The 16373-nt window shown below is 39.8% G+C and overlaps 2 protein-coding genes across 9 annotated transcripts in view; one reads left to right on the top strand and one right to left on the bottom strand.

Moving 5' to 3' along the window:
- Window positions 1-4083, bottom strand: part of lrrk2 (leucine-rich repeat kinase 2) — a 43403-nt gene extending 39320 nt beyond the window's left edge. Inside the window, exons 1-4 of the mRNA XM_035664830.1 lie at window positions 3193-4083; window positions 2616-2701; window positions 2027-2136; window positions 181-269 (exon numbers count right to left, since the gene is read on the bottom strand). Coding sequence (XP_035520723.1) covers window positions 181-269; window positions 2027-2136; window positions 2616-2701; window positions 3193-3328 — 421 coding nt within the window. The 5' untranslated portion in view covers window positions 3329-4083. The remainder of the gene's footprint in view (window positions 1-180; window positions 270-2026; window positions 2137-2615; window positions 2702-3192) is intronic.
- Window positions 4084-4745: 662 nt separating this feature from the next.
- LOC118330093 (proton myo-inositol cotransporter-like) lies at window positions 4746-13617 on the top strand. Of its 8 annotated transcripts, none has more exons than XM_035664506.1 (11): window positions 4746-4996; window positions 6581-7053; window positions 7560-7719; window positions 8579-8787; window positions 8889-8997; window positions 9161-9324; window positions 9469-9583; window positions 10544-10669; window positions 10815-10933; window positions 11333-11485; window positions 11651-13617. In XM_035664506.1, exons 2-11 carry the CDS (start codon window positions 6606-6608, stop codon window positions 11875-11877), a joined length of 1830 nt encoding a protein of 609 aa, XP_035520399.1. In that variant the 5' UTR covers window positions 4746-4996; window positions 6581-6605; the 3' UTR covers window positions 11878-13617. The 8 variants fall into 8 exon arrangements, 7 of the variants coding, with proteins under 7 accessions (XP_035520399.1, XP_035520398.1, XP_035520395.1 ...); XM_035664505.1 differs by having other exon boundaries at window positions 4747-4996; window positions 6578-7053; XR_004796812.1 differs by lacking the exon at window positions 4746-4996 and having other exon boundaries at window positions 5118-7053; window positions 11651-12714; window positions 12805-13617.
- The last annotated feature ends 2756 nt before the right edge of the window (window positions 13618-16373 follow it).

The raw sequence follows: 16373 nt of genomic DNA on the forward strand, positions 1-16373 counted from the left end.
TATTGGTTTAATGACATTAGTACATTATAACATAAACCTCAATATTCCAAACAGATGTTTAGATATGAACAGAAAAGGGTATTAAATTGACTTTCAATCTTTTAGCGCCTGTGCTGGTGATATATGTAGCAGGAGTGATTTCCTAATGTGTTGTAGAATATTTCCTATGTAGTCGTGTACCTGATCTGAGCAGAAGAGCCAGGGCTCTGAGTCCAACCATGGTCACTTTACAGTCCGTTCTGTACTGAGACAGTGCTTTCAGGATCTGCCTGGAAAACACATCAGAACAGGCAAAACATTAACCAGGGCTGTACTCAGGACAAAGGGATTTAAGACTTGAGGTAGTTAAAACTGTTTACCATTTGCAAGCAAGGTCTTAACTTTTGCAGACTTAAAGCTAGTTAGTTGATATACTTCATATTTTAAAACAGTTTTAAACTACACGCTGATTTTATACACTTCCATATTAATAAAATATTTTCCATAACTTCCTTATTGTTAACACTAGGACTAGAAATAGGGGAAACATGGCCTAAAACAAGAACTGAAGAAAATCAAAGAGCTTGGTTGAACACAATTGCTTTGGAGAAGATGTTAGACAGCATTACAAAGGACCTGAAAGGTCATCTGGCAAAACTGACACTGTGGTAATATATGACCTGTTGAATCGATTACACATAAACAGGAACTGAAAACTGAAAATGTTATCAGTATAATTTGGATCTGGAACATCAGAGAGTCAAAATCTATTAACTTAGGACAAATTGGTAAAGAAAGGTAAAGTGGCTTAAATTCACTGATACTTTGTCCAAGAGTGCCCAGCAGAATGATGCCTTTACACCTGGACACAATTATATTATATCAATGTCTACTAAATATATTTGATCTCACACATATTCTTCAAATTCATTAAACTCAATATGACAACCAACATTACCAACATATAATTAAAGTAACGGTTATAAGAAATGTTAGGTAACTGGCAAAACCATTTACAATGTTCACCAATATAGAAAGGTCCAGTGTGTATAATTTAGGATGCTCTATTGGCAGAAATGGAATATAATATACATAGGTTTGTTTTCATTATCGTATAATCACCTGGATATAAGAATCGTTATGTTTTTGTTTCCTGTTCTGATTTAGGGTCAATATAGCTGTGGTTGTTTTTTTCTTTACATGCTGATGATGATTACCTTTACCTGATCCAAAACACAGTGTACTTGTCAACAACTGCAATCTGCAAAAATTAAATGTGTGAAGCTGAGAGTTTTCGCACTCAAATGTCTGTGTTCCTGGCTTAAAGAATCAGAAACAGAAGGGATAAACCAAACACTGTGTCTAGGTAGGGGCGTTTCACAGCCACTATAGTTTCTGTTTGTGCTTGGAAGGGGAGGGTGAATCGAGGGAGTTGCAATCTGCAGTTACACAGCTAAATGCCACTAAATCCTACACACTGGACTTTTAACGATTTGCATTTGGCAATTAGCAACTACAATTTTGACCAGATGATGAAAAATTACATATCACCAATATAATCACATTTTACCTGGAAGGGGACATGAATGTTTGTACTAAATATCATCGCAATCTATCCAACAGTTGTAGACATTTTATTTAATACCATAAATGTCAACCCCAGGGTGTCGCGAGTGGAAAAGTCAGGGGATCACCAAAGTCAGTGGGCTTCATTCTCCGGGAAACATTAATGTCAACAAAATGACAATCCATCCAAGTTTTTTCAGACTGAACCAAAGTGGTGGACCGACAGACTAACACTGCCATCCCTAAAGCTAAAGCTAAAAAAGGACAAAATGATGAAAACACTGACATTGCTTTGCCCTAGTTTGGGTCAAAGATACAGTGTACAGGAATATACTATATAGACTTACTCAAATCAATGAATGTATGACTTCTTCTGAACATGAATGCTACTATGCTGGTGTGGTATGATGTTGTCATGTGACACAAGCCATTAGTGTCATATGACAGCAGCAACAGCCCCCAATTAGTAGTCTTTACTTACTGGTGCACTCCCAGTACCTCCCAGTCCTTGGCTGCCTGCAGAGGTCTGGTCAGCTGGTCCAGTGTACTGGGGCATATTTCAATCATTCGACACAGCAATGACCAACCCACCTGTGGCAAGAAGATTACATCGTCACAGACTTAGGTTAGAAGTGCGAAGGCCAGTAAGACAATCCACATAAAACTAAAGAAAAACTAGAGACCAATGGATCACACCAGCCCATTAAAATGCTTTGGCACTCCAGTACTCATGGACTGGAACTAAATGAGTCTTTTACGGCCGAGTCAGCTCATAAGTCTCACAATCTGACTTTCATTTTGTGCCATGCAGCAGTCCCTCTTCTGACAAGCTGCAGCATACAGTAGTCACGAGAAGGCAAAGTGCAGTACACAGAGCAGACGATGCTGTTGTACACACTTCAACACATGTGTGTTTACTTTGTCAGGACATTTGTCATTTGAATAAGCTGTTTAAAGCCGGTCTTCTCTCTGTTTAGGCCGACAAAGTTCAAGATTTGTTTGTGAAAGAATAACACACTGCTGGTGCAAAAGTAAAGCACTCAAAGATCAATCAAAGATCTGTGAGGTACCTGCTGGACTCCTTTGCTGCTGATGTAGGACGACAGCACCACCATGAGGGGGACATGAACATTTTTGTCTTCAAACAGTTCAGCTGCTGCACAGAGCAAAAGATAAGAAGACGTGATGTGACAAGATAGCGTTGAAGGAACAGTCTTTCACGTTCATTTCTATTTTTAAATGCGCATAACAAAGCTTAACAATAGCACAAATCCAAATATGTAGTCTAGTGAGTCAAGTGGTGAACTATGCATTGTGTTAAATTAGGGTGTACCAGCCTAATATTAAAAAACAGATGTTGAATTAAACCACCCACACCAAATCAAGTCATATCTTTATCTGAAAACTACAATTATGTGTTGAGTAAAAGTACCTGAGTGTAAAACTACACAATATAGAAACAGCACAAGTCAGATAAATACACTTACTACTACTTATCTAGCAGTTAAACTAGTAGTCAACTACGTATATGTGTGTTATACTTCTCCACTGTGGCATTACTAGTTACTTCACCCCACATAAGTCAGACAACACGGCCTGTGTGTGAGCAGCAGCAGGATGCACATGCGGGGACAATGTGTTTCCTACCATCGTCGGTGTGCGCCAGGAAAAGCAGATCCTGGATTATCTGAATCAGCGTGCACAGCTGTCTGTCTTCTTGCGGGGTGTTCAGCCTCACCAGCAGTTTCTTCAGCCTTTCCTCCAACTCCTCTTTGTTAACCATGGTCTTTGAAATATCGTTTTCCAGCTGACGAGTTGACGTGCATTTAGGTCAGTCGGTGCAGTCCCTCTCCGAGCAGCCGACCACAACCGGGTCTGAGTGGCCGCTACAGTATGGCTACAGTAGCATGGGAAGAAGACGAGTAAAGCGCCACTGTATCCACACTTCACATTACATTACATTAGTGAATGCTAGCCGTGTTGCATCACGTTACATTAGCTACAGTACAGCTAAAGTGGCTAAGTTGTCACGACTGGGGAAGCTGAGTTTCTGTTCCGACGTTGACATCACCATGCTCGGTTCACTTTCCTCTGGCGGAGAAACACCTTCCCCTTTGTGGAGTTGGGAGACTTTTTGTGGTTTCTGTGGGAGGAAATAAAGTGACCCTCTGACACAGGCGTGTTCCTCCTTCCTTACAGTCACATCATATGACTCCGGCCCAGAAAAACTTCCCGTTTGTTCAAGAGGAAACTGGCAGCAGACACCGCGGAGCAGCAGCAGCAGCAGCAGCACTGTGGCACGGACAGTCAACTGCCACACAACAACAACGCATAGCCCGGTTTCTTCCTGTCGCACTTTAAATCACCGGGTCGTTTTAACTCACATTAGCCTGGTTGGGAATGACAGCTACACGTTCAAGGGCTGTCTGGTGGTATATATGCGGTCTACAAGCTGTCTCCCACCCCGGTGTCTGATGTCAGTTACTGATTTACCGATTCGGAACTTGGCACTGATTTGCGCCGTATTTCATTAAAAGAAATACCCACTGTGGCGTTAGTTTGTGAATGGGCAAATATAGGTAGCCCGAAGATCAAATATTACATCTTTGTACAACTGCTTGGAACATATATCTAAATTCGGCTTACATGACTTCACACAAAACTCAGATTAATGGAAGAAAATCTTAGCTTCTTTCTGTTGCCACCATCGTCTTTGTTTTGTGCTGCGCATCTAGCAGCGTAACTACGGTACAGGGTCAGCGTGTAGGGTCGTTGTGCTGCTAACTTACATTGACTCATTCCCCATTCATTAATAGTAATATTATCATAGTATTACGTATAATAATAGTAGTATATGAGTCAGATTAAGATTAGATTTTTAATTTTTTTAAAAGTGAAAGAAAGTGGCTGAAGATCTGATTTAGTATTTTAACACATTAAAATAATCTTCATATGAGAAATTATATTAATCCAGATTTGTTAAAAATAGAACTTCTGTAAATGGCAAATGTGACAAAATAACCAAACAGAAAGACAAACAGGTCACCTGATCTCCTTGTAAAAAAAAAGAAAAGAAAAGGAGAATGCATTAACTTGCTCAACAAAACCTCACTGTTTAGTCTTCAAAGGCAAATAAGTAACAGCTGATAGGAAAATATGTTGTGGCAGTTTGCAAATACTGTACAGCCTTCACATCTGTTTGGAGCAATGCAAATCCCCGCTGTTTCTGACAGATTATTGGACAGACAGGGTGAACAGCGCTGTCTGCTCTGCCGTGTGAGGACCACTGGAAGAACAGGTAAACTGTTTTCTGCTGGAAATGGGCGGGTCCCTCCTTTGTGGTAACATCATGTGAGTGATCCGGAGTCATCAGACAAACTTCCGTTTGTTGAAGAGGACAGACGCTGCTGCAGTAGGCTGCTCCAGAAAAAAAACCAAAAGCTTTTCAGAGGTATAGTTCCAGTTGTTTTGCACAGATCACATCTGTTTAGTTAATACAGAGTTTCTGTTTCATGTCGATGTTTAATATTTAATCTATCATGAGTGATATTTAATGTGCCAGCGTGTAGCCCCACCTGTCAGCTGTTCAGTGCGGTAAATCATCGCACAGTGCAGAGGCAAATGTTATGGGCAGATATTTGATGACTGAATTTAAATAGTGGGTTGAGCTTGTGTAACCACTGTGGTTTTTCACCTTTAAAGTTCAGCATGTGGTTTATAACTGTACTTGGAGTCAATACATGAAGCAATAAATACTCCAGAACATTCTCACACACTGGAGTTGGTAAGTAAATGGTCTGTTTTATAACATGTGTTCATGAAGAATGATTCACTCAAATGAAAGATCCGTTTTGTTTGTAAGTAATAAGTTGGATGTTCAAAAGGGACATTTCCCACATAATGATTTAATTTGGACGCTGATGACGCATCTTACAAATGAATAGCTAGTTGTGGTACTTTTCTTTCTTTCTTTAAAAGAAAACCCTTTCTTTTGTCTTTATATACAAACAGGTGAAGAGACAGAAATCATAAATTAGTTCAATAAATTGTACAAGGTTAATAAACTTAAAGTTTACATTGCTTTCTTATTTTCACAGTATAGTAAGTATAGTATGCACTGTATTGTTTGATTTCACTTGGTTGGTTTATAATTGGAAGTTTTAGATTTATGGATGAGGAATTTTGCATAAAGAAGGACATCAACTTGATGATAATACTGATTTCTTTACGTAGAAGGGTAAGAAAAAAAGCCAAACAACACATTTTTTTTTATATAAAAGGGTCAAATCAGAAACAATAAACTGGGAAATAAAAGCACAAACATTAAGACCAAAATAAATGAGCACGGTACACCAGTGTCCTTTTTAAATCTGTGCTAAACTAATTTGGAGGGATAACAGCGTCGAACTCTTTTAAAAGACACTTCTGTGACTTATTTAAAATCAAATATATATATATATAACAATAACTTTCCTCCAGCGGCACCGAGGCAGTCAGCTGACGTCCCGTCAACATGGCCGCACACTGGAGCAGCGCGGAGCTAGCACTGCTAGTGGTAAACAATCCCGTGGAGTCAGGTCACAGCCAATAAACTGCACCGTGTAGGCACATTTCTGATGACATGACAGTGAAATCTACCGTACTAACAGCCAACAACCGGGGGGGCTTATCACTGAACGGCATCGGTAGTTAATTTAGCAGCTAACGTGTAGCTAAGTTAGCTCTTAAGATCTTGACGTGTTGTCTTCTTCCCTGTTTCTTCTTTCGAGCTGAACCGAAACACACACACAGGTCGGACACATCAGCTGCATGTTACTGGGACGGCTGGTATTGAAAACAATGCCTCATTAATATATCATTTTGTGTGGGCCCACCTTTTCTCAACCCTGCTATTTCTAATGAGTTTTCTGCACACAACAACAACAACAACAACAACAACAGACTGTACCTTATTAGTAAAGCAATAAGTGCTACAGAGAGGTTGTTGAACTAGCCCCTGGTGATCTTAACCCCTGGTGTCCTCTATGTCCAGCAGCCACGATGAATACAGCTTGAAGTACATGAGCAACCTTATGGGCAGTAGGAGACAGAAATCAATAGATGATGGAGAGCGGAGTCTCATTGGGCCCCCATCTGGGGACTCTGCCTCCGCTGGGGACCTCCTGGACAAAGATCCCTCCACGCCGGGCTTCATCTATGTGCTGGCGTTTTTCTCTGCCCTGGGAGGATTTCTCTTCGGGTACGACACTGGCGTGGTGTCCGGAGCCATGCTGCTCCTGAAGAAGGAGATGAAACTGAGCAATCTGTGGCAGGAGCTGCTGGTCTCCAGTACCGTTGGGGCTGCAGCACTCGCCGCCCTAAGTGGAGGCTTCTTGAACGGGTGGCTGGGGCGCAAGATCTGCATCCTTTTGGCCAGTTTCATCTTCAGCACCGGTGGCGTCATCTTGAGTTTGGCCCCGGACAAGGTGGTTCTTCTCGTGGGCAGAATCGTAGTCGGTTTGGGTATAGGTGAGTTGGTGTGAAGTGAGGTGATGGCATACGTTATGAAAAAGCCTTGAGACATCAACATTGGCATCAGCTATACTGAAGATCCAGAAGTTTGTTTATGGTTTCTTTGGTAAAATGATCTTCTTATCTAATTCTACATTTTTAATTCCTCATTGTGAGGTCAATCAAAAGCAGTGTTTTGGTAAAATGTCACCCTATCAGTTCCCCTGTTCACTTTTTTAAAGTTTGCAAAGGTATTCAGAGCAGCGGTCACAAGGTTTCTTCTCAGCTCTTTACATTACCACCCCCTGCTATTTTAAACTTAGTTAGCAGATACAAAGTCTACTCCCAAGCCACCTCTAACCTCACCCCACCTGACCTGCTCTTCCAGTATCACTATTGCCTTGTTTTTGCCTGAAGGAAGCACAGCACTGTGTTACAGACTTTAGACCAAAATGGATGTATAAAATGTGTGGGAAACTTGTTCTGTGTATGTCAAAATTAAACAATTTCTTTTCCCTCATCAGGCATAGCCTCCATGACAGTTCCTGTATACATTGCTGAAATTTCCCCCTCTCACCAGAGAGGTCAGCTGGTCACCATCAACTCCCTCTTCATCACCGGTGGCCAGTTAATTGCCAGTGTCATTGATGGAGCTTTCAGCTACATGAGCCACGACGGCTGGAGGTATGTGTTGGTTCTACTACACCGTCCACCATGTGAGTAACTGTCCATGACAAAGGTTTGCTTTAGTTTTGTTTAGACATGTTGCACTCACTCGGTAAACTCACTGCAGAATTTAGCTGTGAAAGTTATCCATAAATGCTTTATATTGATGATGTCCAACCAGTTCAGGGGTTCACTACCTACCTCAGTGACACAATGCAGTAGTGACAGCAGTGTGTTAGCAGAGCAGGAGCAGCTCCACTCCTCTGTCTGAGTCTACACAGGATGCATTGAATGTAGGTCACCAGGGATTTGGCAGTGCCCAGAACACACATTCCCTGAAGTTAGGCTCATAATACTGAAGTAAATAGACTTGAAGCATATTAAAAATACCTTGCAGGTTTTGATTACGCACATATATCATGAGACATTTGTAGACAGCTGTTTCTGATTAAAATATATAGGAGCACATCTGTTCCATCAGACACACTCGAGACGGACGACTAATGTGGCTTAAACTCCTCCTGTGTACACAAGCCCTGACACTTCTCTGATATCATTGATTAAAAGTGTTTGCAAAGTGCCTGACTGATACATTGGTATTGCCAATATTAGCTTATCCCAGATATATTGTTATTGCAAAATAGTGGGGATAAAACTGCAGTAAAGATATTACAGGTAAATATTAGGCAATTTTGTGTACTTTTCAGTGATAAGATATTTTGGTCACAACTCTTTAAAACTAATGTTCGCTTGCTCACAATACCGTTTTATTGTATCAGGGGTAATTCTGAGAGTATCCAGTTAAAGCCAACAAAAGTAGAATAAGTGGTGACATTTCTTCTCCCCTTCACTCTTCCTTGTTCTCTCCATACTGTAGGTACATGTTAGGTCTGTCTGTTGTCCCAGCAGTGCTGCAGTTTGTCGGCTTCTTCTTCCTGCCGGAGAGCCCCCGCTGGCTTCTCCAAAAGGGCCGGGGCCAGGAGGCCCGTCGGGTTCTCAGCCAGATAAGAGGAGGCCAGAACATTGATGAGGAGTATGACACCATCAGAACCAGCATCGAGGAAGAGGAGAAAGAAGCAGGTGGAGGTGAAAAATGTCTGTAAAAACAAAATAAAAATGAATGTCTCTGACACTAGTTAAAATTTTAATACTTACGATATTAAGATTTTTGGTTGTTTGTTCTGTAGGAGGCCTTGTTATTCTGCGGATCCTTCGCCACGGTCCGACTCGCAGGGCTCTCATCGTTGGCTGTGGCCTGCAGATGTTTCAGCAGCTGTCTGGAATAAACACCGTCATGTAGGTCATCCATTTAGCTTGTAATTGCTCCCTTCTGCCTGATAACACCACCCTCTACTGTGAAAGCTCAAGTGATAAGTCAGAATCCTGACCTGTCTAACTGTGAGAAAAAAACAACGTAAATTGAGTTGGCTTTTCAGTGAACCTCTTCGACCATATCTAGGTACTACAGTGCAACCATCCTGCAGATGGCGGGGGTGAGGGATGATAATCAGGCAATCTGGTTGGCTGCTGCAACTGCTGCTACCAACTTTGTGTTCACCTTGGTTGGAGTCTGGCTTGTGGAGAGAGTGGGCCGCAGGAAGCTGACCCTGGGCAGTCTTTTAGGTTTGTCCTTTGGAGAGTGTGCAGTAATTACTCGACTGATAGTTGGTTCATTTCACTAAATGACTGATCTGTGACATCCCAGTGATTAGTTAAACGTAATTAGTATATAAATCCAAAACAAAATAGAATAATTCTCTATTCCAGGTACTGGTCTCAGCCTGACTTTGTTGGCAGTCGGGTTCTTGCTGTCTGCCCAGAATTCTCCGCCCGTTACCCTCCATCCAGTCGACTCCCAGAACTCATCCTGCAGGCTATATGGGTAGGAGAACACACCACAGCCACATTGCTGTCATTTTAATTCTTCCCACCAACCATTCATTTTCATTTTGAGATATTGGTTTATAGTCTTTCTTATTCATCCAGACAACCAGCATATGTAGGCAGTTTGACCTCATATCAAAATATTGCTGGTCCAATGTTATTTTGGTTTGATTGTGATATTGTGATATTTTAACAGCCCCAAAGAGTGAAAGTTTCTTTCTAGTCTCTCAATTTTGCATCATAAATGGAGAAACTCCTTGTAGACGAGTCAGAAAGAACATTTTCTACAGTGATGTAAGCCACAGTCCTTAGTCTTTCTCACCTCCTTATTACCAACACTTTTTTGTCTACACGTAACTCAGGGCTGAATACATAATGTCTGAGCACCTTTCAAAGAGTTGTTGAAAGGCGGGAAATGTCTTGTTCCAGGAAATGTAGATAATTGCCTTCAAAAAATTCATGTTTATAAGGGGTCTTGAGTGAAAGTAGGTTGTGAAGTTACAGTTTATGATATCAAAGCTGCTCCTGGTAACTTTTATGATTTTATGAGCAGTGTCAAAAAGTATATTTCATCCCCACACAAGTCCTGTTTCTAATGGAAAGATATTAGAATATCCAAAGGGCTTTTTTGAGCTACCCATATAATTAAAATACAAAAACAGCACTTAATACAACTAACTAAATACAACTCCTTGAGGTACCTGTATTCACTTAATTTGACCAAAAATCCTATTAAGCGTATTAATCCATTTCATTGTTCTTGCTGCATCCGTGAACACTGCTTCCAACTGGATGTACGTAAAGCTTCACTATCTTCGTTGTTTTCAAAGGCTTGAGTTATTTCTGCTGACAGAGTGGTATGTGTGCCTGTCTTTTGCTCAGTCAACAGTGTGACATCCCTGTGTGGACATAGATTGATTAGTATGTGAGAGGTTTTACATTCAGCTCTTTCCTCCAGGTCATGTGAATCCTGCATGTTGGATTCGGACTGTGGATTTTGTTATCGTGAAAACGGCACCAGAGTGTACGACTCCTCCTGTGTCCCTGTCAGCCCAGCGTCCGCAGATCACGCCGCCTGGGGAAGGTCAGACAGTTGATTATCTGTGTGGTGGCATGACGGAGAGTATATGATCACTTTCAGCATCCCTAAAGCTTAAGCTTAACTGTGTTTTCTAGGATACAGAATCATGTGTAAATTAAATTTAAAACTTGATGTATCTTTCACCCAGTTGTTCCAACCAGACAGACCCAACTGACAGCCCGATCTGGGCCTACAACTACTGTCCAACATCCTACTCCTGGATCGTTCTGTTGGGCCTCATCCTCTATCTTGCATTCTTTGCTCCAGGTCTGAAACGACTCTCTCGTTGTTTTTCAAACATCTCCCATTCAACAGTGTTCCTGAGCTAGTTTCCACATAAAGAAAGTGTCTTGAAAGAAATATATATATTGATACAATACATGTACAACACATAAAACCACAGAAATATTACACACCTTTCACTTACAGCAACAAGAACCATTTTGGCTAACAGAGAAAACAATTGCCAGTTAAAGGGGTTGCTATTCTAAACATTACAAAATATCTTATTGTTAACAAATACCTAAACCAACAATTATTATGTGTATTATCAGGAAGAATAACAAATACGTTATGTATTGCCACCTCCCTGATATCAGTGAAACAGGCAGTGCATATTACTCTTGTGAATATTAAACAATGTTAAAGAATGCCTTTGTGTGTTAGGTATGGGCCCCATGCCTTGGACAGTGAACTCCGAGATCTACCCACTGTGGGCCCGCAGCACCGGCAACGCCTGTTCAGCCGGGGTCAACTGGATCTTCAACGTTCTGGTGTCTCTGACCTTCCTTCACGTCGCTGAGTTCCTGACCTATTATGGTAAGACTGGAGGTCAGAAGGTCAGGTGATAGTAAATACATTGTCAGACCATAAACTGCTTATAAAAGATTCTGTGTTGCTCACATCTTGCTTGTTAATAGTTCTAATGATTTTATTTTAAGACTGGCAGCCAAAGCTCAGCGTACATGTTAATCTGTTTTCCAGGGGCGTTCTTCATGTACACAGGGCTGGTGGTGTTGGGTCTCCTCTTCGTCCAGGGCTGCCTCCCAGAGACGCAGGGCCTGCAGCTGGAGGACATCGAGAACCTGTTCGCTGGTCAGCTCTGCTCCTGTGGCGCCTCCTCAACCCATGGCAATGGCCACGTCCATTACATCCGGGTAAAAGGCAGCAACTACCTCCCCTCTGAAAGCGATGCCTCAGAAGTAGAGTAGGCTGGGAAGATTTTGTTTCTCCACTCTGTCCGTTGGTTTGCTGATGTGGGGAGGAAAGGTAATCCTGTTGCCCTCTGGTGGCTGCAATCAAACATAAGCATACAAGGCTTGAGCTCTCCAGTGATTGACTCTGATTGGCACTTTCCCCTCATCAGTAATCTCTGTCTTTTAGCTGGGAGTTGGTCTGCTTTGGATTTCTTCTTTTGTGCATTCTTCTTGCCATCATTCCCTTTGTCATTAAAGCCAACATTGGAGCAAGATTTTCCAGGATTATGGTGAGCAGGATTCTTTAGAACAGTGTTGCTGGGGTAATGAATATCCCAGGAAAGCTATAGTATGTATTAACCAAAAAATGATGTCTTAAAACTGAAACTGATACATAATTTGGTACCCATTCCTTGTTTTACAAACTTACCATATGTATTTTATTGTATCGGTATTATTTACTTCATGTTAAAGATGCACTTTGGGGAATGATTTTGGTTTTCCTAGCAAGTAGTATTTTTTTCAGTGAGACTATTTCTACTATTATTGATTTTGTTTTTTTACTTATCTGTACATTTGCATATGCCTATATTCTTTCAAAACACCTTCCTGTTGAAATCACTAACACAGGTTTAATCTTTTAAATCTGTGCGGGTGTGAAACAAAATAGTTGATTGTGGGTGGCTGCTATTGTGTGCACTGTGGGAGAGATTGCACTTTAAGAATCAAAAAGGTGTCTAAAAGATTTTTATATGTCAGATTGCTTGAACGAGTTGCTCAAATCTTTAATTTTCTAGCAAGGTTCAGAATTCAGCCCAGCACACTATGGAGCCGTGGGGAGCCTATATCACTGTAAGTAAGGCATCACAGTGCTAGGTGCGCTACAACAGTGTTAAAGATATTCCTTTTTAAATGTTTGATTTCATGTCTTTGTTTTCACAGCTCAGATAATGGTGACGAAGTAAGCCCTGAATAACTTCATACAAAGCACCTTTGTACGGAACGCCCTGTCTGGGCTAGTATACTTTGATATATGCTAGTTTGCTTTTTAGTGGCTAATCTAAAAACTGTACAAGATTTCTTATTAACGTTTTCTGATGAACGCAGTCTTCTTTTTATGACAGTTCAAACCAGAAATTGCCATTTCAGTGCAAATGATAAGTGTTCCTTTAAATGTTTTATTGAAGAACAATCTTAATTTTATTTCTAGTAATGTGGGATTTTTATGAACACCTGGAAATGTCTTAACTGAAGTTTTCCAATGAGAGAAACAGTTGGAAATTGCACAAAAACCTTTATATTTATGGGAAGAACATTTTTCAATATTAGCAACTACATATTTTGTGGTGAAAGATCCATAATCCTTTCACATGATGTCATCATTTCTTGTGAAGACTCATGAGCAATATGATAGCAGTGATATCAACCAGCTACTATTCATGTAAATCTTGATTACTGGCCTGTAGGAGAAATTCAAAAAGGTAAAAAAGTATTTGTATTGGAAAATGTATTCTATATACTAGCACTGCCCTTTTGTACAACAGACTTAATTTATCCTCAGGTGGATGAAGCAGTAGTTTATAGGCCATAGATTTTAATTTAACCTAATTGGTGGGGAGGTGTGTTCATTCTGGTACTGTGTCATTTAACATTATGTCCATGAAACGACGTATATACAATTACACTCAGAGTTCTCTCCTGTTCTGTTCATCAATATGATCGTTGGGGAAATAAACATACACACATTGAAGCAGTTTCAGTATTCATTATGCTTTGTTTGGAGTGTTTACATTAAGGTATTCAGTTGATGTGTTGCATATTAGATGTGTACTGACTTAAAATTACACTTTACAGCACTGTAAGAACAAAAAGCAATGAATTAAATAAAGCTACCTTAGCTGTGTTGTAGGAAAATCTTTATATATTATGATGAAAAACATTATGGCTGATGTTGTGATCAATTAATTTGCCATTAATCTTGATTGGTTGACCTGCTAAGACAGAAAATAGTGAATAGACATAGAAAATTGCCTTTTTAATCCAACAATTTGGCTTTTATGTCCTGGTCCAGGAGATTTCTGCCACCACCACAGTGCAACATTATGAATGTAGCACTATATGTAGCACTCACAGCATTGAAAACTTAGATTTAAACTTTTCAGCAGCCTTTTTCTGGCATTAGTGTCTCCATTACTCATGATAATCAACAAACCGTGTTGTGAATAGTTTTTCATCAGGGCTATAGTAATTGTCCCAAAGTTGTTGACAAAAAATGTTTCAATGCTCCACAGATTATATTATCTTCACCTCCAGTGTACTGGGATGAAGAAAGGAATCTCAGAAGTAATATCATTAAATCAAAAACTCATCTCCATGGCTAGATACCACAAGAGTTGAGTGATTTTATATATAATTTGGGTGAACCGGCCCTTTAAATATTGTTTTATATATTGTTTTAATATTGATTAGGTTCCTAATCTGTGTTTTCAAAGGGAGCTTTAGCAACAGTTGTAGATCTGGACACATTCAACACATTATCAAAGACAAGCTAACTCATTCAGGCCTGGGTGGTATTTCTGACCACATGGAGACCCCATCCACACAGTCCAGGTTAGCAGTGAATGGGAGAAAAACTTTGTAAATAGTCAAATAATTTGTGTTATTTTCTGTTTTGTGGCCGTGAGTGAAGTTAAACTAACTTTGATAAACATTTTTGAATAGTCTTTCTAAAAATGAGTCCGATATTCAGTCTCTGTAGAGCAGCCAGCATGTAGTGTTTGGCTTGGCTTCACTAAAATATGCACTGACATGTGTCTAGTCATTAGTCAGTATGGTTTGCCATACTTTCTGTCCTGTAACTTGATAGGCTTGTAACGGGACTCCTGTATTCTTGGTATTATTGCCCAGCAGGAAGTGGTAGGGTGGAGAGCTTTTACACACAGACCAAACCAGATATGAAGACCTTGGCTTGCTTTGCCTTTTGCTGCGGCATACAGTTTGTTTTGTTTTTTAACAATATATTAATAATAAAGTTTTTTAACACATGAACTCAAACAGCTCCTACAATACAAACAATACACATCGGCCACAAAAAGCAAACATCTGTCTTATAACCCAAAGATGTTGGTTTTTCGATTTCCTTTATTGTAATCCAGCTAATACACTATAATCTCAGCTGTTTTAAGGTATTTCTGTGTAAATAGAGCTAGATACCGGTGCTGACAATTATCGAGAGAGAGTTAATTATGCCAAAAGTTGGGTGACCATTCTTATAGAAGGCCAGTATTTGTGTTAAATAATGTTAAAGGATCATTAGGCCCTGCAGTGGATAACAGGCTGGTCCCTCTAACAGGTGACACCATTCTTTAACCTTCACACTGCCTTTAAATTCACCTCTCACCCAAGCAAAGAGCAGATACTTGGTGGCTCGACCCACTCTACATTGTATCTACTTAAGTTAAACTACAGTAGTTGGCCTTATTGGGCTGTTTAATATGAAAGCCATGGCCATCTCAGTATTCCTGCTGTCTGTGGTAGCTCTATTAGTCTTACCGTCTGACTTAATGAACTTTTAATGTGTATGTAATAAAAAAAAATCATTATCAGCAACTAAAACTCATATTCAGTGATGTTCCTTGTTCTTGACATAGTGCACCCACAGTCCCATTACTCATTAGATCTCATGAGCACTCTCACACAGTGTAATGACAGTCAAGAATAACCACAGGGGGGCACTAAAAGTTCATTTAAGTGAGTAACTAGGATCATTTATACAGGCCATTACTTTATAGATAGCACTAACCTGCAGGTACAGTATGTATTTCAAAAGCACTGATTCCATAGTTTCACGTGGGCTTCATGTACAAAATGTATATATTTTTTAATATTTATTGATATATTCCAAGCAATATCTTTAAAAAAAATTTTTTTTTTAAAAGTGCCCTTTCCATATTGTAATATAATGTAGATTATCTTGACTACTCAGCATTGTACCACAGTAGACAACTGACTTGTGCTTGGAATGTGCTCTTCCATAAAATAAAGTTATGCTTTTTACCAAAACATAAAAACTAGTAACAACTTCACAATTTTTTTTGCACTGAACAATCACCATAAAAGAAAGCACTACATATAGACAGATACGAGAAATGAGTAGCCTAGAATAAAAAAATAATACATTACCATAATGTTTGTACAGTAGATGATTTCTTATTTTTAATCACACTTAGTGATTAATGTATGAATTTACCAAAAAAGCTTAGATCTGACTTAATAAATATAAGCACATGTAGTTTGAAGATTAACTTTTTGTAATAGGTTATGTGACCCTAGTCTTCTTTGGCCATTCAGTGCTAGAAGAATCAGCCACTTCATAATGAAAGCAGGCAAACTTATGCAGGGGTTCCATTATAATAAGAATAATAACTTTATTTGTATAGCACTTTTAAAAACATGGTTTACAAAGTGCTTTGACAGAACACAGCAAGAATACAATTTACAATTCCAAAGGA

The sequence above is a fragment of the Morone saxatilis genome, unplaced genomic scaffold (assembly GCF_004916995.1).
Source record: "Morone saxatilis isolate NCDOM2014 unplaced genomic scaffold, NCSU_SB_2.0 Contig2, whole genome shotgun sequence".
Taxonomy (NCBI): domain Eukaryota; kingdom Metazoa; phylum Chordata; class Actinopteri; family Moronidae; genus Morone; species Morone saxatilis.